Consider the following 23,506-nt stretch of genomic DNA (forward strand, 5'->3'; position numbering starts at 1 on the left):
GTGGGGGGGGCAGTGGCTAGGCCCCTCCCCGCCGGCTGCCCGGGCCGACCAGACGCTCCCTGGGGCCGCGCCGGGCCAACGCCCGGCAGGCGAGCCAGCTCCGGACATCCGCTTCCACCTTCCCGCGAAGCCTTGTGGCCCCGGGGCCTGCCTCGGCGTTGGGTCGGGGACCGCGGCCTCCGGCCTCCAGGCTCCAGCTTGCCGCCGCGCGCGCCGAGCGCACCTGACCCTGGCGGGCGGGGCGGCGGGCGGGGCGGGGCGGCGAGGCTGACGTGGCCCGCGGCATGGAGCGGGCGTGATTCATCAGTGGCCGCGCGGGACCGGCGGGGGGCGAGCGCCGCGGCAGCCTAGGCGCCGGGAGCCTAGCAGTGGCGGCGGCGGCGGAGGCGGAGGCGGCGGCGTCCCCGGCCGGGCCTCCCAAGAGCGCTCCTCTCCCTGTCGGTGGCCGAGACCCTGCGAAGGTCAAGATGGAAGAGATCCTGAGGAAGCTGCAGAAGGAAGCGTCCGGGAGCAAGTACAAAGCCATCAAGGAGAGCTGCACCTGGGCCCTGGGTAAGCGCGGGACACGGGGCGCCGGGCACCTGCCGGCGGGTCGGGCTCCCGCGACCCTGCTCGCGGCCGCCGGAGGGCCGCGCGGGCTGGGGCTGAGCGGGCCCTGATGCTTGGGGCTTCCGATGAGCTGCTGTTATGCATGCGTTTTGCGCGATTGAAAGAGTTGCCTCGGCGAATTGATGCGGGATATGAGAATTTTGGATCGGGCGTTGACATCCATCTGCCTCTTCTCTGGTCTCTGTCTTCTACCAGACTTTAGCGGGGAACCGTGGTCCTCCCCGCCAGGAGGCCCCCTTTTCCCTATCCCCAGCAAGGTAGAGACGATGGTCACCCATCTCCGAGTTAGACAGGACCACCAGCCGGTGCGAATCCAGGGGCCGGATTCCAAGCGCCTGTGGGAAAAAGGGAAGTTGAACCATCAACCTCGATCTCGAAACACTGGCGAATGTGACCAGGAAGGAATGGCTTCTTTGATTTTCCAGATAGAGGCCAGCTTGTTAAGTATTAGCTTCCATGGTTATTGTACATGAAACATTACATGCGTATGGGATTGCGTTACCTCTGTAATTCTGCTGTGGTGTGCCCTTCAGACAGGTGGGATTTTAAATTTGTGAGCCGTGCAAGTATTGAAGTAAGTTCCTGGTAGCACATCTGTGATTCCCATCAGACTCGGGTTTGCCCAACTCCACCTCAAAGAAGACTGCAAGACATTCATTCCAATTCGGCACGAATTTGGGCAATCAGAATTGTCTGGATGGGAATGCAGAGGGATCAGGAGCATACTTTGGGTGACACTGATCGAACCATGGTAAGGCGGAGGAGAAACCAAGGCAGACTTGGGGGCCCCTGGCCTGGCCCAAGCCTGTGTGCCTTTCCTCAGCTGCCATTCAATTACAAAATAAGATTGAATCTCTTTCTCTCTTAATCAGAAAGCAATCAGTGCGTGATATGACACCACTATCAGGTTGCATTCCCAACCTGAAAAGAGAGAAGTGCCATTAGCAGGTTTTCCACTAAATGTAGAATCTGGTGGTGTTTTAGGTGACTCTGTTAATATTCAGAGGATTGAAATTCACATATATTGGGTGTATGTGTACAGACAATTCTAGCAACGTCATTTTTCTTTGACATCTGCATATGTCATGGAAGTTTATCTTGTAGGCTGAACTTGACCATTGTTTACGTTTTGGGAATAGGGACCAGATATACTTGAGCAGCTAGGCTCTTAAAGCCACAGTACTAATTTTCCATTGCCATGGTCATTCAGCAGAGCCATTGAGCGCTAGATTCCCAAATGCCTCTAATGAAGGGTCACAGATGGCTGAGTAACATAATAAAGCCGGGCCTGACTGCGCTTTAAACATGCCATTCCTATGTTCATTATTATTTTGCTGTAAATTAAGCAGATTGAGATAACAGGGAGGAGAAGAGTGATTGAGTATTTTTAATGTTTAAATTTTGATTTTCAACATCTTGTTAAATTAAACTGCAGTGTTGCTGAGTCTAGATCCTTGAAGCCATCTGGGAAGCCCACACGTGAGGCAGGTATCCGAGCCAAGCCTGGAGTCCGTCCTGACCACAGGAGTGGCTCTGATTCCTTTCCCAGTGACTGTTCTTCTGTAGTTACCGAGAGAAGGCAGAGTGCATGAAATAGTTAAGTAACAGTGCCTGACATTCACTGTGAGGGTTGGGATGAGTAAATCAGGAAAACAGATCAAAGAAGAGGGCATAGAATATGGGGTCAGGGGTGGGGTGGGGAGGAAATGGCTGTGAGCTGGTAGGGCTTTTAAAGTAGATTTGCCTTGAAATCATAGGTAAGCTGTGGATTCCATCTTCTCTTCAGTTATTTATTTAGCAAACATTTATGAAGGCCTCCCCTGTGCTGAGCATGGGGCTAGAAGGATGAGTACAATGCTTCTTCCCTGTAAGGAGGGCATGTGAAGGGAGAAGGGAGCATGAACAAAGACTGTATGGCTTCCTGCTCTTTTCTGCTCCAGTCCATTTTCTACCATTCCATCAGTTGTTGGCTTTGTTTTCGTTTTTTACTATAAAACGCATCCCCTTCAACCCCATAATTTCTTTCTAGATTAAAGTGTAAATTCCTTAGAACACTCTTTAGAATCTAACCCCAGCTCTTGTTTCTTCTTGCTCTGTGACCCCCAAGGGTTTCATAAACTAGAGTGAGCTGCAGCTCTTCTGTGAACACACCAGGCACTGTCTGCTTCTCTGTCTTTACTCCTGCTGGGAATTCCCCTTCCAGACTCCTAAGGCCTAACTCACATAGGAAGCAATCCCTGGGCTCTTCAGGCAAATCCGTTCCTCCCCTGGGTTCAGAGCCCTGCCTTCATGACTGCCTTAGAGCACCTAATACTTTGGATTATTTGGCCATGACAGTTCTTCTAGGGGCAGGATAATTGAGAAATATTGTATTCAGGAGACCAAACCCTCCTGCCCCCAAAACAACAGCAACAATAACAACAACAATAACAATAACAACAACAACAAACCCCTAATTCAAGCTGACTTGAGCAAAATGGAATTTATTCACTCTCGTCACTAAATACTCCCTGTAAAGCTAGCTGTGGGTTGAATATGGCTCAGGAATTACAGTTCAAGGACCTTGCTCTGCTCTTTTTGGGGAGATTGAAACACTCTTCATGAGTCTCCTGGGCTTGTGAATCATCACATTGAGACCATCTCATGAGAAAGAAGCATCAGCCCACATAGACCATCTGAGGGGAGAGGGATCAACCCCCATTAAAACCACCATGGGAGGGAAGAGTCATTTTCACACTTAGTCCATCTGAAGAAAAAGGGGTTATCTCCCACTTGGACCATTATAGGGGAAAGGGGTTACCTTGATATCACAGGAAAGAGGCGTCATTTCCCACTAAAACCATCATAGGAGAGAGGAGTTGTCTCCCACCGAAAGGACATGGGGATGTCATTGCCATATGTTGGCCATCACAGGAGAAAGGGGTCCTCTCCCACTTGCCTGTCATCAGATCATCTCAAGAGAGTGGAGCTCTTCTAGTCACTCCTGCCCAGTCTTTGGTTTCACTTTTTCTCTCTTGGTCCTAATGGGTCATGTGTATACCAAAACCAGTCCTCCAGCTAAGGAATAGAATGGGCTATCTGGCTTTGATCTAGGCTACAAGGCTCACCCAAATCCCTGACTCAGAAAGGGATAGTTTCTTCAAAACAAATTTAGGATTCTGTTTCCGACAGCTGGTCAGCCCAAACAACAAATGTCAACAGTGTAGACGTGTGCTTCTTGAATGGAGGGACTGTCCCTTATGCTTCTGTGTGGCTTTCACACCTACAATAAGAGAAGCAGTTGTTTATAAACAGATCAGCCCATTAATGACTTGTTTGGGTCTTAAGTGAAATTTATCTTTTTTTTCTGTTTGCAAAAGTTACATATGCTCATTTTAGAATATTGAAAAATATTTGGACAGTATAAAGAAAAAAACTAACATCACCTGTAATCTCAAAACCTAGAAAGATCGCTAATCACATTTTGGAGTAGTTCCCTTCTGCAGAGGGTTATACTATCTATGGCAGACTGTCATTTGTTTTTTCTTAGCTTTAGCATCTTCTATGTTTTCATTGATACTTCTCTGAAAATCGGTTTTCTTAATGGCTGCATAATAACCAACAAGCAATATATATATATATATATATATATATATATATATATATATATGGCCGGGGACCATGTCTTCATTTTAGAAACCTGTGATGTTTACACATATCAGGAGACTTGTTTCAAAATGGATTTGGAAATGGAGGAGAGGAGAAAGAAAACTAGGGGCTGGAACACCAGGTAGGGAAAGAAGAATAGTCTATCCCTCCTGCTTTCCCTCTACCTTTCCACCTACTTTTCCTTCCGCCAGTTTCTGTTACGTTTACAGCTCGACTTCTCAAAAAGTCTGTAGTGCATGTGGCCACAGCCTGGCTTTCCACTCCCTCTTCCACTACCTCTGTCTATCTCCATCTCCCATCCTGCCACCACCTGGTGGTGAAGAATCCCCATCCAGCTAAGGGATTCTCAGCTGCATGGAACACACTGGCACCCGACTTCCCCTGGCCCCCAGGACCACGCCTTGCCCACTGTTACCATGCCTCCCAAGCGGCCCTGCTCCCTTTGCCAGCTCCCGCACTTCTCCCTCACCTGAATGTTTGAGTCTCTCAGAAGTCAGCCCAGAGGCCTCTTCCCTTCCTCCTAGCCCCACTGGAGTTCAGCCACCCATCTCCACAGCTTCAGGTCGGCAGCTGAGAATGTGATGCACCCATTTCCCTCACTTGTCCGCCCCAGGTTCCCCAGGTGACCCGGTACGGGTACCTACTCAGCGTCTCCAATTGGCGAGGATATGCTCAGTATGGCTGCTCTGCGATTTTCCTTTGTCTTTTTTCTTTCTTCAGGTTCTTGGTTAGCCTTTGTAGGGTTGGGTGCTATTGAACATCTTAAGTTGAATATAACCCCGCCCTGTCTAATGAGGAAAACTGCCAGGATTTGGTTGCTGAGTGTCAGCACCTCCCCTTGGAGAGCAGCAACGTATTGTCCGGGGCCCTGGCCTGCTAACCACTAGGCCACACTGACCTGACCGGCCTTTGATCTGCTCCCTGCACCTGCATCTCAGGGCTTTGCTTTAGGGTTATCCTGTCTCATCTTAATGACTAACCTCAGTTCTTCCACTTCCTCCTTTGGCCTTGTTGGCTACAGCATCCCTGACCCTACTGATCCCATCTTTCACTTTTGCGGATTGTCTTGCCTACACCCATTCTTTGCTCCATTGGCCACAACAGGCTGAGATCCTATCATGTTTTAGACTGCTCTCACTGCTGAGTCTTGGAGATACATCTGGTATCCATTTTTCCTTCTGATCTTTCAGCAGACCAGCAGAAATAGTTCTCCTTCTCCAATGAAATTGGTTCATACCGGTAGGGCTTGTGGACTCTAAGCCATGAAGAAAGGAATCCACACAGTTTGAGCTGACAAAACTGGGAGCAAATCAGAACTTGGAATATTGAGATTTCTAATAATAAATAAATATTTGGTCTTTGTTCTTATTTCTGGCACAGAGCCCCTAAAATTCTTGAATTTCTAGGTGAAGAGGACCATAAAGTGTTTTTGTCATGTTAACGAAGAAGCAACCTAAGGGTGGAGGCTGTTGCTAAGAGGACCAACCCTGTGTTTAGAGAGTTGGAATTTTCAGTCCCTCCCCAGACCTCCAGGGAAGGTAGAGGGGCTGGAGATTGCGTTCAGACTCCCATGGCTGATGATGTAATTAGTCATTCCTATGTAATGAAGCCTCCATAAAAAACCCAAAAGGATGGGGTTCGGAGAGCTTCTGGGTTGGTAAACCCATGGAAACATGGGGAGAATGGCACCCTCAGAGACATGAAGCTCGCCTTTTCTCCATACCTTGGCGCATGCTTCTCTTCCATTGGGCCCTTCCTGAGTTTTGTCCTTTTATAATAAACCAGTAATATAGTAAGTGAAATGTTTCTCTGAGTTCTGTGAGCTGTTCTAACAAATTAACTGAACCCAAAGAGGGGGCTCATTCATACCTTCAGCCTATAGCTGGCCAGTCAGAAGCCAAGATGACAACCTGGATTTGGGATTGGGGTCTGAAAAGGGGGTGCAGTCCTGTAGGACTGAGCCCTTAACTGTGGGATCTGATGCTGTCTCCTAGTCAACGGTGTCAGAATTGAATTAAATGGTAGGACCGCCAGCTGGTGTGAGGGAATTACTTGTTCGTGTGGGGAAGCCTCCCCCAACCACACATGTTGGAACTGGATACAGAATTGTTAGCCCTATTGAAATAGAACAGCTTTGGCTGGGGGGCCGTGGGGGAGGGGGAAGAGAATAGTGTTTCATTATCTCTGCTGTTGGAGGCAGGAGTAGTGTGAATAATCCACAGCAATGGTAAAGTAGTGAACATCCAGGCTGGGTTAATGAGATTTGAGGGTGAGCCTCCTTTCAATATCCCTAACTGTAGGATGATTAAAAAAAAAAAAAAAGTTTTATCTACCATGTCATAAATGTATGTGAGCATCATGAGATGTTGCATAAAATGCTTTGTGAACATCGAGGCTCTCACAATTATGAATTATTATTTGAGGGTGTTAAAGCAGTATTTCAAAGAAAGAGCTTTCCCTTCCATATTTATTATTTTTTTAATTGAAGTTTAATTGACATACAAAACTATATTAATTTCAGGTGTACAACTTAGTGTTTTGACCATTCTGTACGTTACAAAATGTTCACAGTAAAAGTGTAGTTACTGTCTGTCACGAGGCAAAGTTCTTAAAATGTTATTGACGATATCCCCTGTGCTGTACTCTTCATCCCTGTGACTTATTTATTTTGTTACTACAAGTTTGTACCTCTTAATCCCCTTCTCCAGTTTAACCCATCCTCCACACCTCTCCCCTCTGGTAATCTTCAGTTTGTTCTCTGTACATATTCATGAGTCTATTTTGGGTTTTTGTTTATCTGTTTGTTTTGTTTTTTAGATTCCATATATAAGTGAAAGCATATGGTATTTGTCTTTCTCTGACTTATTTCACTTCGAATAATGTACTCGAGGTCCATCTACCCTCTCACAAATGATGAAATGTCATTCTTTTTCTTATGACTGAGTAATATTCTATTATATATATTGCACCTCATTTTCTTTATCCACTCATTTATTGAGGGATGCTTAGGTTGCTTTCATTTCTTGGCTATTGTAAATAATGCTGCAATAAACATAAGGGTCCTATATCTTTTTGAATTACTGTTTTTTTTTTTCTTCAGGTAAATACCCAGTAGTAGGGGAATTATTGGATGCTATAGTAGTTCTATTTTTAATTTTTTGAGGGACACCCATACTGTTTTCCACAGTGGCTGTACCAATTTATATTTCCACCAATAGCGCATGAGAGTTCTTTTTTCTCACATCCTCACCAACACTTATTTCTTACCTTTTTGATTTTAGTCATTCTGACAGTTGTCAGGTAATATCTGCTAGTGGTTTGGATTTGCATTTTCCTGATGATGAGTGATGTCGAGCATCTTTTCATGTGTCTGTTGGCCATCAGCATGTCTTCTCTGGAAAAATACCTATTCAGGTCCTCTGTCCCTTTTTTAATTGGATTATTTGGAGTGGATTTTTATTTTATTTTATTTATCTATTTATTTATTTATTTTGGTGTTGCGTTGTATAAGCTCTTCATATATTTTAGATATTAACCCCTTGTTAGATTTGTAAATATTTTCTCCCATTCAGTAGGTTACCTTTTGTTTTTGCTGATTGTTTCCTTTGCTCTACAAGAGCTTTTTAGTTTGATGTAGTCCCAGTAGTTTATTTTTACTTTTGTTTCCCTTGTCCTTTGTCTATTTTTATTGCAAGAATATAACATTTTAGCCAATTGTAGATTAAATTGAAATTCTTGTTCAGGTTGAAATTTAGTTATTCATTCTGTGTTTCTGTAGGGAAATGTATCCTAATTTTTTAACTGCTCTGAGGAAGTCTTTTGAGCTATCAAGAGAGGGTTTTTAGGTATGAGTGACTTGCATGCAGATAATTGAGAACTGACTAATGTATAATTATAGGAATTTCCAGGGAAAAAAGAAACTAAGAAATTTATCTGCAAATTCTCAGTCTATATGTATTTATTTTTAACTTTGTAATTTTCCTTCTGCAGAAACCCTGGGTGGTGTGGATACCATTGTCAAGATCCCTCCACACTTGCTGAGGTAAGGAGACTGGAGTTGTAAAATATGGTGGAAGTAAAAATCGCCAACTGTGTCTTCCTGAAGCCCCAGATAACCTGACTGGCATATAGCATTTTACTTGTTGACTGAATGCTGTTTTTTTTTTTTTTAATATTTTATTTATTTATTTGAGACAGAGACAGTGAGAGAGAGTATGAGCAAGGAGAAGGTCAGAGAGAGAAGCAGACTCCCCGTGGAGCTGGGAGCCTGATGTGGGACTCTATCCCGGGACTCCAGGATCATGACCTGAGTTGAAAGCAGTCGCTCAACCGACTGAGCCATCCAGGCACCCCTGAACGCTCTTTTTTAAACCCATGAGCTGGGATAGTTCATGAGGTTAACATGATGGGAACCTGACTGCAGTGATTTCTAGGCATCTGTGGAGTGAGTGAAATCAGTAATCCAGAGAAAGCAGCTGAGGAATGAAGTGGAAGTGTAAAATTGGTCAGGGAGTAAAATGTCCAGAATCTAAGAGAGAATGTAGACATTGGGCAAGATCTTCCACTGCAGACTAGGAAATGCCCCCACCCCTTGCTAGGGAGAAGCAGTCCTACATCCTGTGGGATGGATTTAAACTCCCACTGGTCCCTTGGCTGGACACCATCTCTCATAAACTCTGTAGCCATATTCAACAAGCCAGAAGTAGTGAGCCTGTTTTCCCGCCTTCCTTACGGTTCCCCATTCCCCTTTATCATGGAAGAAATGCCCTGCGTTGGACATTTGAAAAGAACAAGTAAGAAAGTTGCCTATGATTACATCACCTAAAGATAACCACTGAAAATTGTTTAACAGATTTTCTTAACAGACTTTTCCTTACAGATACACATTTTTACAAATTAGTATGAATTTTATTTATGTTTGTTTCTTCCTTATTTTTTCAGGCCACATAATATGAAGAACATTTTCTAATGTCAATATATGTTCTTGAAATTAAAATATTGTATATTCTTCCATTATATGTCTGCTGTAACATTTATTCAGTAATTTTCTTGTTATTAAACATTTGGATGATTTCTAGATTTTTTTGACATTATTAAAAATATTGACTTAAACAGTCTTTTGTTGAGTAAAGTTCTATACTGTAGGACATTATGATTTATTAGGTGTTTTCCATCTCTACAATTAGAAAGAACAAGAATTATGATTCTGTGTTTTTAAAAAATTTATTGCTTCTCCTATAGTATCTGCTACAAGCTGATATATTGTAGGGGAATTCATGTATTAATGAAACCAAATGTACTTTTATGTGTACAAAGCTAAATGGATAGAATGCCTGGCAATAACACTCTTGCCTGGGGTTGGGGGGCTGTGTTCCAGGCGGGGTATACATGAAGACTTTCTAAGACATATGAAGGTATTGATGGTTTAGGGAGATGGTTTCCTGGTCTTCATCATCTATAGATACTCTTTCTGAAAACTGCTTTTGCTACATCTCCTTTTCTATCTTACCTATTAGAGTCCCTTTTCTCCTTGACCAAGGAAGGCACAGCTATTACCCAACCCATTCCAAACCTTACTGTGGTGTGTTGTCCTGGGGTGCAAAAGTCTCGTCCCACCAACAAAGCACTATGAAAATACTAGTGTTTGTGTTGGTAAAAAGGCCAGATTTAATGGCCAGACCATACATCTTTTTGTAAGTTAGTTTTTTCATCTTGGCTTTCAACAAAATTGAAGGAAGACCTAATCTAATTATAAGATAATAGACAAAAAGATGTTTCGATGGTAAGTATCCTTCATTCTCTTCTTTGTGTAAATAAGATTTCTTACTGCTTACATCCATAAAAATGAAAAGGTATGGAAATGATGTTAAATCCCCACCTTATTATAGCAATAAGGAATACTCCATCCATAGGTATATGAAGTAATTGGAGAAAAATAAACTTGGCTTATCTGTTTCTTTAGAAATGCATTCTAATGAAACAGAAAAAAAATAAAATAAAAAAGACAAAATAAAAGTATGCTTTCCATGTTAACTACATTAACATTCTTATAAATATTCATTAGTGTTGTTTGGATCAGTCGGGTCCATTAGTAATCACACCTTGAACCAGAAGAAAAGTAAACACTTTTAAATAGTATGGACATAGGAAATTTTTTAAAAATCACTTTATACACATTTTGTTATACAGAAATGTAACAGGGAGATTAATAAAAGCCTCTCAAGAGTTAAGACATATTATATTGAGAGAAAATTAAGTTGGGGAAATAGAATAGAAATATAAGTTCAAGGAGAAAATAGACCAATGTAGCATTCTTTTACTGTTAAAGAAGAGTTTGCTCATAAACTTTTTTGTTGGATGAAGGTGGTTTTCAAACTGTTGTGGTATTTAGATTTCACTAGATACATTTAAAGACCTGACATGTTTTAATTAAAAATTGTAGTACTTTTAATATGGCAGAATCGTAACCTTTTCCATTAATTAAAATTATAAAGAAATGTAAATGTGAATTTAAAATACATGAAAAACAGAACTTTAACTTTTTCTTAGTGGCTGTTTGAGCAAAAAAGTTTAGTTAACAATGCCTTAAAGGTGAGTTCCTCATCCAGAGGGTTGTTGAACCTGGCGGCTGGGCTTCTTGTGGTTCTGGGTCTGTGATGAAAGTTCTGCCTATAGTGTTAGGGGTGAGAAGGCGGCGATGACACTGGAGAAGCCTCCTAGCCTGCTGGTTAAGAACATTCATCAAAAGACAACTGGTATTTTCCAACTCTTGGTATGTGTGTTGGGGCGTGGAAAGATGAGCTACAGAATATGCCGTGTTAATGGGACCTAAACATGGTTGGTCAGCATTTAGCCATGCCATTTAGCTTTCCTGTCACCCATGGCCTTGAGATTTCCCCAGAGCTAGCTTGCCATCTTGTACAACCCCGAGAAGGGCGGGGGTGGGGGGGTGTCACCAAATTGTTGGGAAGGATGCCAGATCAGGAGCTGTGGACAAATATATATCGGTGTCTTTCCATATCTTCACCACTGTTAGCAGATCAATCGGAGTGTTTATCCTAACGAGAAAGAGCTGCCGAGGTCATCCTGTGTATGTGTATTGTGTTCTCGGTGTGCAGTGAGGTCTATCAAACATCTTTGTGTGAGAACTAAACCCTATATATGAGACAAAGCAGATGTGAGCATTGCTCTTAAAGGTTTTATATTCAGAAGGAGGAGGATAAAGACGCACAGAACTGGAAAACCATGTTTTGTGCTGGCCACTGTGTATTTATGGTAGAATTGTATACATATAAGGGGGTTTCAGTTTGACCATGAGTCATAATCGTTTTCAAGCCTCTTTTAGGGTATGGGAAGAAGCCATAATTAGAACAAAAAAAGAGCTCTTGAATCAATATTTGTCTGATTTACTATTTCCCTTTATCGTAAGAGAAGTGATATAATGAGTTATGCTGTAATGGGCTTTTGTTTCTTTGTTGTCAAGTCAGTTTTGCTTTAATCCTTTGATTCCGCTGCCAGGCACTTTGAAACCCAGAGAGTACTTAACTCTGTCCAGTCACTGCATTTAACAGAGCATCTTTCTATTGTTTGAGTACCTGCTCAAAAAAAAAAAAAAATTAAAAATAAAAATAAAAATAAAAAAGATCTAGTCACTGTAAATATGTATACCCAGGAAAGAATTTGGATATATTAATTATTTTTCTTCAATTATATTTTAATTATTTTTCTTCAGTTATACTTCTATTTAGCACATGAGAAAGAAACCAGATTAACTATGTCTTGTGTTCTCATGATTTTGTATTCAGTTTCCATTTCCATTTCTGATAATCGCTTAGAAGTGATTAGTTACAGATATTTTGTTGTTTCAGAAAGGGCAATAGGGACTAATTCAAATCTCAGATACTTTTGCTATGCTCTTTTTCTTCAGTTTTCTTTTGCCACCGACTAATTGCCTTTTACGTTAACTATATTAATGTTATGATAAATAATTACTCATACTGTTTTGCTCAGTTGTGTGCATTAGTAATGATAGCTCAGATCAGAAGAAAACTGAAACCTTGAGAGACTTGTGGTTGCATTATCTTCTGTTTTTCTTTTACCGTTGATTGCTCTGTGGACTTCATCTCCACACTAAAATTGTCCTGATGTCACATGAATAATTTTCGTCACTCCAGTGACTGGACTCAGTCATACGTAGAGCATTGCAGGGAAGAACCCCGTGGTAAAACAATTTTAGGTGAAGATAAGGAGTGGTTGGAGGCATTGCCTCTTCCGCCCCAGACTCTCAGTGAGCAGATGTCCACTCTCATGGCTGGTAAGTGAGCCTCTGTAGCAAAAGGGGTAGGGATTCATGCAGAGTGCCGGTGGGAGCCTGTGTCAGTGATGGAGGAAGGCCCAGGGATCCTTTCCTGTGGAATATTTCTGAATTTGTTAGTAGGTAGTAATGTGAAAGTCATTCTGTCTTTCGTACCCTAAGTCTTGCTTTTGAGCTTGGCAGTGAGTTTAAGGTCCTTACCTTCCTCCACGAAAAGCCTGTCCCCTCATGACCTTTGCTTCTCTTTTCCTTCTTCTTAAACTTCAGTCCTTCCATGTCTTCACAGGGTTGAAAACCCATGAACAAGTGAGCTGTTGAAGTGTCCTTAGACGCAAAAAGGAGGTCATCGATAGCTCAGGCTTTTCCTTTGATTGGGGTCACCATTTCTGTATTCTACTTGGTTTACAAGCAGAAGGCAACTAAGGGTGCTCCCTTAGACTTGGTGAACTATCTCTGACTGAGTCAAGTGAGCACAAAGCATTGTTGACTTCTTTGTTGTTAGCCACTGGGTTTTCAACCAAGTGATGATAAGACTGGGAAGCTACTGGTCGAGAAATTTCAGTAGTTAATGGGAAATGTTTTCTGTTTCAGACATTTTTTCTACTTTATCCTGTCACCCTCTCTACCTCCTTGCTTTTCCCGTGTGGTCTGGAGAATCAAATGATAGAACCAAAATAACCTGGTCATTTTTGGAATCTTCAGGGCTGTGGTGGTTTTTGTTATGAATATTCAGGGATGATGTCTGTGTTTTGTGAACTGTCGCCAGCCTTGCTTGGCAGGAAACACCTGGCTTAAGCCCACCTGGGCTTAACCACAACTTCTGGAATGTTTGGCTTCCTGCAAGTTGGTTCATCAGCCGTCCTCTTCCCTCCCCCCCTGTCCTTGTGATGGCTTGGTTAAGATGATACCTGGTTCTGTCTGATCATCTTTCCCTCAGAAATCTTGAAGAGTTTATATTATATCCAACCCTAATTGTGAAAAAGAAAAGGGCTCTTCTGTGGGCCTTTCAGTACTCTTGTTGTGTGTAGTCACCACCTTTTCTAGATCATTCTTGACTTGCTGGCACATTCCCCCAAAATGGTCTTCCCTGTCTAATGGAGTTTTGCAATGTTCTTCTGCTTCTGAGTCTTGGTGGGGTGTGGTCAGTCTCTCTGCTGGCGTCTGGGCAAGAATGGTTTGCCTGCTGCCTTCTCCAGTGGCTTTGAAACTCCAAATTCTGGTGACTGTGGATCTCGATATCCTCACATAGCTCTACTTAAATCTTCAAGAAGGATGCTTTTCACCCCATGTGAAGGCCCAGAGACCTTAAGCCACCACCAGTTTGCTGCCATAGTTGAGCTGCCTGGCTCTCTGAATTTTCTACTCTGTCTTTCCTGTCAGATTTCCAGGAGGTTCACTCCCCTTCAACTGGGACCAGGTGGGGTGAGTGAGGCGGGGTCATGTAAGTGCAGGGTTCGGTATTTTGTTCATCATGGAATTTGCCATTCATTTTGAGTTTTTAAAATGTGGCATTAAAACATCTCACACCGGTCAGAATGGCTGAAATCAAAAACACAGGAGGCAAGTGTTGGTGAGGATGTGGAGAAAAAGGAACCCTTGTGCACTATTGACAGGAATGCAAACGGGAGCGGCCACTGTAGAAAATAGAATGGAGGCTCCTCAAAAAATTAAGTAGAATTAACATATGATCCAGTAATTCCACTGCTGGGTATTTACACAAACAATATGAAAACACTAATTCAAGTTTATCACAGCAATTAAATTATTTAATTTATCACAGCATTATTGACAATAGTCAAATTATGGAAGCAACCCAAGTGTCCATCAGTAGACGAATGGATAAAGAAGATGAGAGATATATGTATACAATGGGATATTACTCAGCCATAAAAATAATGAACACTTGGCATTTGTAACAACATGGGTGGATCTAGATGGTATAATGCTAAGCAACATAAGTCAGAGAAAGACAAATACTATATGATTGTACACATGTGGAATTTAAGAAATTAAACAAATGAACAAAAAGAAAAGAGACAAACAAAAAAAACCAGACCCTTAACAACAGAGAACAAACTGATGGTTACCCGAGGGGAGGTGGGGGAATGGGTGAAATAGGTGAGGCGATTAAGAGCACACTTACCATGATGAGCACTGAGTCACGTACGGAATTGTTGAATCACTGTATTGTACACTTGAAATTAATATAACCCTGTTAATTATACTGAATTAAAAAAATGTGGCATTAAAATATTGTTTATCTAGCTGACTGAGTTTTTTAATGCTCCCTAAAATTTTGTACTCAAGGCCAGTGCCTCAGTCATCTCACCAGAGTTCTAGCCCTGCACTCCCGGTGCTCTCAGAAAGTTCTCATGACTGCTGGGGCCACCACGTTTAAGTCAAGCTTTATTCTGTCCCCTTCAGATTCCACAGACTATTTCTCATGAAGGATCTTGGTTTCTGCCCTGCTTTGAGTGGAACCTCAGTCACAGGCACCATCAGGGAAACAAGCTCTTAACCACGATGAAGGCCGTGATTAATAAGACCCTCACTTCTGGCATATGCTGTCCCACGTGTACTAGTGTTTTACTTAAGGCATTACCCAGGCCCCATTCCACCTTCCTCCTGGGCCCAACTCAGAAGTTGAAATAAAGCATGCTGTTACAAATCCTCTTCCTTCCTCATGCCAAAGCTTAGACCTAAATGGCTGGTCTGTGGTGTTTGGTTACCAATCCCAAATTCCCTTGAACAGGAAGTATTTTTCTGAGTTGCTCTTTTCATCAAGATTGCCCACCGGGTGTCTCATATACATGCAGCCTTTCCCACTTCGTTATCCCACTTATCCTTGAAGAATGAGCTGTGTTTGCTAGACGAGATCCTTCCCTCCCCTGTGCCCTCACTACACTCTGCACAAATTTCTCATGGTGCTTATCCATCAGGTTCGCATTTAAATCTAGGGGTTCTGTTCTGAAACCCTATCCTCAAGAAGTTCATATGTATAAATTAGTCATCTTTTTAAAGATTTTATTTATTCGAGAGAGGAGAGTGAGAGAGAGATCACAAGTGGGGAGAAGGGGAGAGGGAGAAGCAGACTGCCCACTGAGCAGGGAGCCCAATGCAGCACTTGATCCCAGGACCCTGGGATCATGACCTGAGCCAAAGGCGCCCAAATCATTCATCTTTTCATCCCCTACTTTGGTGCTCTGTATGAGTTTGCAGGATGAAACTCTTCTCGAAACTGCACTGCATATCCCAGGGAACCTGTGCCTCATCTCTTAGATTCTTAGGAAACATAGTATTTGGAAGAATCCATGCCAGAATGGAATCTCAGCTTTAGCAATAGGACTTGTCACATCTCGTTGACTGAAAGGGGAGGTCCCAGAGACTAGGACCAGAAGCCCAACACCCAATCCATTGATCTCATCTAGTATAGTCTTAAATTCCTCACTCTCTCCTCAACCAAAGCCCTGACTAACTTAATGTGTATTGGACCAGGGGTTAGGAGTTGGTGGTACTTATTGGGACCCTGATTAATGTTCTGTGCCAAAGGACATTGTGCAAGGATTCGAGCTCTCATTGGCCCACCTGGAAGAGGCAAGCTGACTTCCCTCCAACACTCCCAATATGAATTCCACTTGGGAGTATTTCTGTTTTAAAGAACGTTCACCCCCCAGATTTGCCCCTTTTCTTAGCCCAGGTTATTTACCACGAGAGTGGTATAGATGAGATGAAAATGTCAAGGGAATCCCCGAGCTGTCTTGTTAAAAGGCAGCCATTGGCAGTGAACCTCTTGTTGGCATTTCTCAGTGCCCCTCTGGGAACAATCCCAGACATGACTCCGGCCACAGCCCCGCCGCCTTTCACTCACCTTCTCTGTGATTATTCAGAGCCAACCTCAGCCTAATTGCCTTTCTCCTACCAGTTGCTCTTCCCAGAAAGTCTCTAACAGCACTTTTCCCCATTTGTCCTTGTCTGTGTCCCCCACACCACTCCCGTACCCACCCTGGATGAGCCTCTGCCCAGCCTTCTGCTTCATTTTGCCTGCCTGGTCCACATCCTTTTTCCAGCTCAGATGCTGGCACATACGTCCCTATCTTGATTGGGGGAAACTACTGATCTTTCCACATTCATTAGCATTTATGTTTTGAGAGAACCTTCCACAGTATCTTCTCACTCTTTGTAGGGTTTTATTTTTTTTTTTTAAGATTTTATTTATTTATTTGACAGAAAGAGACACAGCGAGAGAGGGAACACAGCAGGAGGAGTGGGAGAGGGAGAAGCAGACTCCCTGCTGAGCAGAGAGCCTGATGAGAGGGCTTGATCCCAGGCCTGACCTGAGCCGAAGGTAAATGCTTAACAACTGAGCCGCCTAGGCACCCCAGTATGGTTTTATTTTAATGGCTTTTTCTGCTGCTTTTATCTGTTTTAGTGTTTCCATTCTATGCAGAATCCTGGAGCCACTTCAACAGGATGTGCAAAATGTTTATTTTTTAATTGAAATAAACATGGTCACATCAACTGGGAAAGACTGATTTAAAATGGATGAGAACAGCAAATGCCTTCGTCGTGGTTTTTGGCAGACAGTTTCAATCTCGGCGTTGTTTTTGTCTTTCTTGTATCATGGAGGAGTTTTGGGTTCTCCTTGCTAGCTCCTGTCATCCAGAGGCGAAAGCAAGGGATGCTCGTGTAGATTTCCCAGGTCCTGTCTTCAGCTGTGCTAACTGAATGGCGGCTCTTAGCAGAAGTGCCAGACAGATGCTTCTAACGAGGCCTCCACTTTCTTCCAGGTGAATTTCAAGCATCTGTGCTTCTTGTGGATTTAAGCTCATCCTGAGGTCTTACCTCTTTCTGGCTTCTGCTTTTCTTCCCTAGTACAGCTGACCTCCCTTTGCAGAAATAGGCAAATATAAGTCAGTTTTGGCTCTGTTGATCTTTTGCTGGTTCAACATAGGAAGATGATGATGATGATAATAATAAAAATAATGGGTTTAAGACCCTTTGGTTAGTCTAAGACTGGATCATTTTCAGTTATAGAGAATTCTTTATCTCAGCGAGTCATGAAAGGAAGGAGGGAGACTCTGTCAACCTTGCTGGACATAGATGGGGACCATTTACGTGAACAAGGACTTGCCCTGGAGTTGAGATGATGTTCATCTTCCTGAGATCAGGCTTGCCCTAAACAGGTGAGCAGAATGATATTTCTGTGTTGGCCACAAAACCCCATTGGCTAGAAGAATGTGACATGTGGAGGAGCCTTTAGCAGTAGGGATGCTGAAATCCATGTTTGAAATCAAGGTGCCCCAAATATCTAATTTCTCTTTTTCCTTCTCCTGTTGCTAGGGAAGACAAAGAATATTTCTGTCACCTTGCAACATAGCATAGGTACAATACTATACGATGTCCCAACTTACAAACAGCTTCTTCTGTGTGTTATCTGCCAGCCTGTAGGCCAATCCTAATGGTTTTCTTGTTCTATTCCCTTTGATAAGGAACACCTACAATTAGCTCTCAATTATAAAGCTTCTCCTTGTTAATAGCCCCTGACCTAAAAGCACTTTTAAATGATCAGTCCATTAAATAAGTGTATAACCCACCCAACTAGGTTGTAGGGGACATTGGGCTTGATTGACATTTTGGGATGTGAGCGAGATATTAATGTTCAAGAATAGCCAGCCACACATCATTCCTTTATGATAAGTGGTTGATATCTTTATTTTATAGCCCTTGGTTCTAAAGGGAAGTATTGGAAGGAAACATAAAACCCCATTTTGAAAAAAATATAACAACCCTATCATGAATCTTCTTTCTTGAGCCTCTTTATTATTTTTGAATGGAAGGAAGGTAGGCTTTTTATTCTATGTTTGGTTTCTATAATTAAACTGTGCCTTACAGGCAATTTAGGTCCAAATTTCCTACTTTATTTCAGAGTATACCTCTGAGAAATTGTTTCTATTGATGGATTGTAACAGTGGATTCCAGAAGACGGGTAGGGACTGGAGCTTATTGATTTGTGATGTGAATGGTTCAGTGAATTGTTTGTATCTCTCTTGTTCACCCTGTAAGACTTTTTTGTTTCCCTACTGGGGAAGGCATGGTGCAAAGACTAAAATCATTTAGTTTTTTTGGACATCTTCATTTATTAAATATTTTATATTTTTTTCTGTTTTCATTCTACTGCATATTTCTGTGTCATTGAACTGTTTATAAAGCAGTACGATTGTGTAATTATAAAATAATACCCTGGTGTGTCTTTTCAAGTGAAGTTCAGTAAACTTGACACAGGAGATCTCCTTTACCTCCTCAACAGTCCGGTACTCTGTTAATGTGGTGCCTTGTAGCATGCTTAATAGCCTTCTGATTCATATTTTCTCAACTAATTTTGGGACAATTAAGAACACAAGTTGACATTTTGAAAACCTTTTTTATGTGACGGGGCCTCTCCTAGGCACCATGCACGCCGGTCTTCACCGTGACAGCCCTTCCTTGAGGGGTGGAACGACTCAGGTATGGAGAGACCTTGTAGGCAGCCACACTGCTCAAGCCAGCCTGGGGCAGTGTCAGAACTGCTCACCTCCAGAGTTTACTGTCTTACTATGGGGTATTCCCCCCACCAGTACTGATTCATCACAGAGGTCTATTATTTCTTCTTCGTAGCTTCTGTGAAAAGCTGAGATACAGAAAACTACATTTCATGCAGCAGATTATTTGATGAAGTACCAGCGTTGAGAAGAGCACTTGGAAAATCTGTATTTAGCCACTGCCCTTTCAGAGAGCAGCTAATGAACGCAGGAGTAGGGTTAAGATCACCTGTCACTGAAACAACTTTAAATGCGACTTCCCAGGAGCCAGAGCTCTTAAAAGAGGAGGTGTCGTATATTCAGACTGACGGAAGAGCTGTGAATTATCGAAGCTGTTGAGATCTGTGCATATACAGAACGTTGCCAGGAAAGGACCTAAACTGACTTTTCCACTTTGTGAGACAGAAGGAGACCTTAAGTCAAAGGACTCTGGTCTGAAACTGGTGTTGAGCACCCGCTAGGGAGACCGGAGTCATTATGGAATTAACTAACCCTTACCTCTCTGAGTTTCTGCTCACTTGAGTAAGGAAGAGGGTAAGCAGCAGCCGACGTGGGAGGGTCACGACGAGTGAGCCTGCAGGACTCCTGCGAGGCGGGTTAGCACAGGCCTGGTTTTTACCGGGTCAGACTACGCTGAAGAAACACATCCAGTCTAGGGGCACCTGAATGGCTCAGTGGGTTAAAGCCTCTGCCTTCGGCTCAGGTCATGATCCCAGGGTCCTGAGATTGAGCCCCACATCGGGCTCTCTACTCAGCAGGGAGCCTGCTTCCTCCTCTCTCTCTCTGCCTGCTTCTCTGCCTACTTGTGATCTCTGTCTGTCAAATAAATAAATAAAATCTTAAAAAAAAAAAAAAAGAAAGAAAGAAAGAAAAGAAAAAAAAACCACATCCAGTCTAGATCACATTCTGGGGGGGAGCTGACCTGAGCTAATTTTTAATTTAATGAGGTCCAGAGAGTACTGTTGTATTTTAAAGATTTTTTTTTTCTCTCTCTCTCTGAAATTGTAACTTCCCCATTGCTTGTTTTATTTTGTGAGCCTCATTTTGTTTTTCTGTATTTATCAGCTGGGAGAAAAGTCTTTCAAAGACAAAAGGGGTTTTGTATGTTTATTTCAGAGTCTGTTGGTAGAGAAGAAGTCCAGCTGTGGTTGGCAGAGATGGGCTGAACACAACGTGCGTTGTGCTCCCCTGGGTTGACCTGGGGGTGACGGTATTTGCCCCATGGGATTTTAACCCCCATTCTGAAATATAGCTGGACATGGAAGACAGGGCCAAGAACATGACATTGCTCATGTGTCTCAGGCATAGTAACAATATAACTGTCATTTTATAGTCAAGAGGATATTTGATTAAGAAAGAAAGTGATTGTTAGTTTAAGGTATGTACACCCAAGAACCCAGTACAGTGGACACCTTCATAAATATTTGCTTGTGATGGTGCCTTGCAGCTCTGTCTTGAATGCCTGGAGCGTCTAGAGCTGTGATCAGTAGTAGGAAGACAGTGTGAGGGGGTCTGGGCTGTGGTGGGAGAGGCAGTGGCAGATGGGGACTTGGCAGATGGCTCAGAGTCAGCCAAACAGGCCATGTCCTGTGTGCTGGGAGTAAAACACAGACCATCTCCCCTCTGAGAGCACGCCACGCTGTAATAAAGTAAGTCCTGCATCCAAGTCCTTGTTCTTCCGTGTATGACTGTTGGGACCCTGAGCTGGTCATTTTGTCTGTCAGCTTCTGTAACTGAAGATGGACAGTGAAAGGTAGTATGGTGCCTCTGTTACCCCTGTGCGATCATTGATCAACCAGTAGATGCAGAGAAGAACAGATCTAGAGAGACCTTGTTCCAGACCACAGAGACAGACTCTGTCTCCCCAAAGAAGGGCTCAGGGTGCTTGTATGCTTCCCCCCACCTGCAGGTGAAGAGACACAGACGTACCTCCTCCTTTCTTCTCTCTTCTCAGCATTTGAGCAGGGGAGCAGCCTCTAGCCTATAGGCCTTGTCTCGGGTCCCTCCACGTTACAGGCATATATCGTTTCCAGCTTTACTGAGATGGAAATGACATAACATTGTGGGAGTTCGGGGTGTACAATGGGATGGTTTGATATATGTTTATGTTTTCAAGTGATTACCACATAAGGGCACTTAATCCCCATCCCCTGCCATGTTGCGTGCATGTGTAATGAGAACTTTTAAGGAAGATCCTACAGTATTTGTCTTTCTCTGACTTATTTTACTTAGCACAGTGTTCTCAAGGCTCACCCATGTTGCTGTCAACGACAGGATCTCTTTCTTTTTCACAGCCGAGTAATATCCCATTATGTGCTCATGTACCACTTTTTGGGAAAGTTCATCTGTCACGTCAGTGCCTTCATCTGTCACATCTGCATTCATCTGTCCCATCAGCGCATTCATTTGTCCCATCAGTGCAGCTGTTCTTAGACTTTTTGGTCTTAAAACCCATTACGCTTTTGAAAGTTATTGAGGACCCCAGAGGGCTTTTTAGGAAAAATATTGGATTATATCTCTCAGTATTTACCACACTAGAAGTTAAAACAGAAAGTTTAAAAAATATTTATTAATTCTTAAAAGTAACAAGAAACCTATGACATGTTAATATAAATTAATTTTTTTTAAAGATTTTATTTATTTATTTATTTGACAGAGAGAAATCACAAGTAGATGGAGAGGTAGGCAGAGAGAGACAGAGGAAAGCAGGCTCCCCGCTGAGCAGAGAGCCTGATGCGGGACTCGATCCCAGCACCCTGAGATCATGACCTGAGCCGAAGGCAGCGGCTTAACCCACTGAGCCACCCAGGCATCCCTATAAATTAATTTTTTTATGAGAAGGAACTACTTGAAGAAAATTTTGCATGAAGAATTTTACATTTTTTGCAAATCCTTCCTGTGCAGCGGTGTAGAAGAAAACAGCTGGAATCTCAGCTTGGCTTCTGCATTCAGTCTCTTCCAATATCTTGCTCTGGTTGAAGGAGATAAAGAAAATCCTGCCTCATACAGATAAGCAGTTGAAAATGGGAAAGGAATCTTAATTGCCTGTTCAGATAATGGAGGATGTTCTTTCTTCATAGAGTCCACCATATACTCCTGAGAGACTGAGACCAAAAATACTTTTGAGTTCATGAACCCTCTAAAAGGGTCTTGGGCATCTCGGTTCCCCTTTGAGAACCATGTCTCCCCCATTTTATTTATTTATATTTTTTAAAGATTTATTTATTTATTGGAGAGAGTGAGGAAGTGGATGAGAGAGTGCATATGGTGGGGGGGAGGGTGCAGAGGAAGCCAGAATCTTCAAGCGGACCCCTGTTGAGCACACAGCCTGACAGGGGTCTTGGTCTCTGGATTCTGAGATCGTGGCCTGAGCCAAAACCAAGAGGCAGACGCTTAACAGACTGAGCTACTCAGGCATCCCTCTTCCCCATTTTAAATGTCAAAATCTTGAATCCTTGAGTCCTTCCTTCTTAAGATTCACCAACTGGGTGTACCTAGGTGGCTCAGTTGGTTGAGCATCAGAGTCTTGGTTTCGGCTCAGGTGTCATGGGGTCAAGCCCGGCATTAGACTCTATGCTGGGTAGGGAGTCTGCCTGAGACTCTCTGCCTCTGCCTTTCCCTTTCCTTCTGCCCCTCCCCCTGCTTGCATGCTCTCTCTCTCTCTCCTCTCAAATAATTAATTTTTTTTTTTTTTTAAAGCCACCAACACTTCCTCTTACCTGAGAATTAGAGCTTCTCCCAACCCTGTCCTTTCCAGGCCTGCCCTTTCCAGCCCCTGTCCTTGGGCTCCAAGCTTTAGGCCTGCACAGCAATCATGCTCTATAGGGAGGTGGGCCTGTCTTGTGCCGCCCAGGACTGTGGAACTGTCACCTGGGTCACGTTGTTACACTGGCATTATCCCCTGCAGCTATGGAAATTGGCCCTGGAACCACACTGCAAATAATACTTACTGGGTTCTAATGAAGATTGCTGAAGATTTTAATTAAGGTGGTGCTTTACAGAAGGTACATGAAATCATAAGTGAAACACCACCTGATAAAACAGGCTCATGGTGTTTTGGCAGTTTGCAGCAAGATTCAAGTTCTTTAGTTCGGTTTCTCCCCCTACCTTCTGTGCTGACTTTCAAAGTGTGATTTCAGATAGAAGAGATTTCAGGTACAAAGGAGCAGATAAGAGTCGGAATTAAAGCAGTGTTATTTCTGATCCCTCACTCAGAACCCAGAGAGGCCTAACTGGTGCTTGGGAACCAGAGACAAATGAGCCCGAGCAGGTGCCATCAGTGAAACTTTGCTGTGGCAGTTTCAAGTGTTGTTCTGTAAATTCTAGCATCTGAAATAAGGAAGGTGAAATCTAATGG

The 23,506-nt window shown here is 43.1% G+C and overlaps 1 protein-coding gene across 3 annotated transcripts in view; it reads left to right on the forward strand.

Moving 5' to 3' along the window:
* Positions 1 to 331: 331 nt before the first annotated feature.
* ARFGEF3 (ARFGEF family member 3) overlaps positions 332 to 23,506 on the forward strand; it is a 180,359-nt gene continuing 157,184 nt past the window's right edge. For all 3 annotated transcript variants that reach the window (XM_059400808.1, XM_059400810.1, XM_059400811.1), the window contains exons 1-2: positions 332 to 552; positions 8,248 to 8,299. In XM_059400808.1, the coding sequence (XP_059256791.1) occupies positions 468 to 552; positions 8,248 to 8,299 (137 nt within the window). In that variant the 5' untranslated portion in view covers positions 332 to 467. The remainder of the gene's footprint in view (positions 553 to 8,247; positions 8,300 to 23,506) is intronic.

Source organism: Mustela nigripes, chromosome 5, assembly GCF_022355385.1.
Source record: "Mustela nigripes isolate SB6536 chromosome 5, MUSNIG.SB6536, whole genome shotgun sequence".
Taxonomy (NCBI): domain Eukaryota; kingdom Metazoa; phylum Chordata; class Mammalia; order Carnivora; family Mustelidae; genus Mustela; species Mustela nigripes.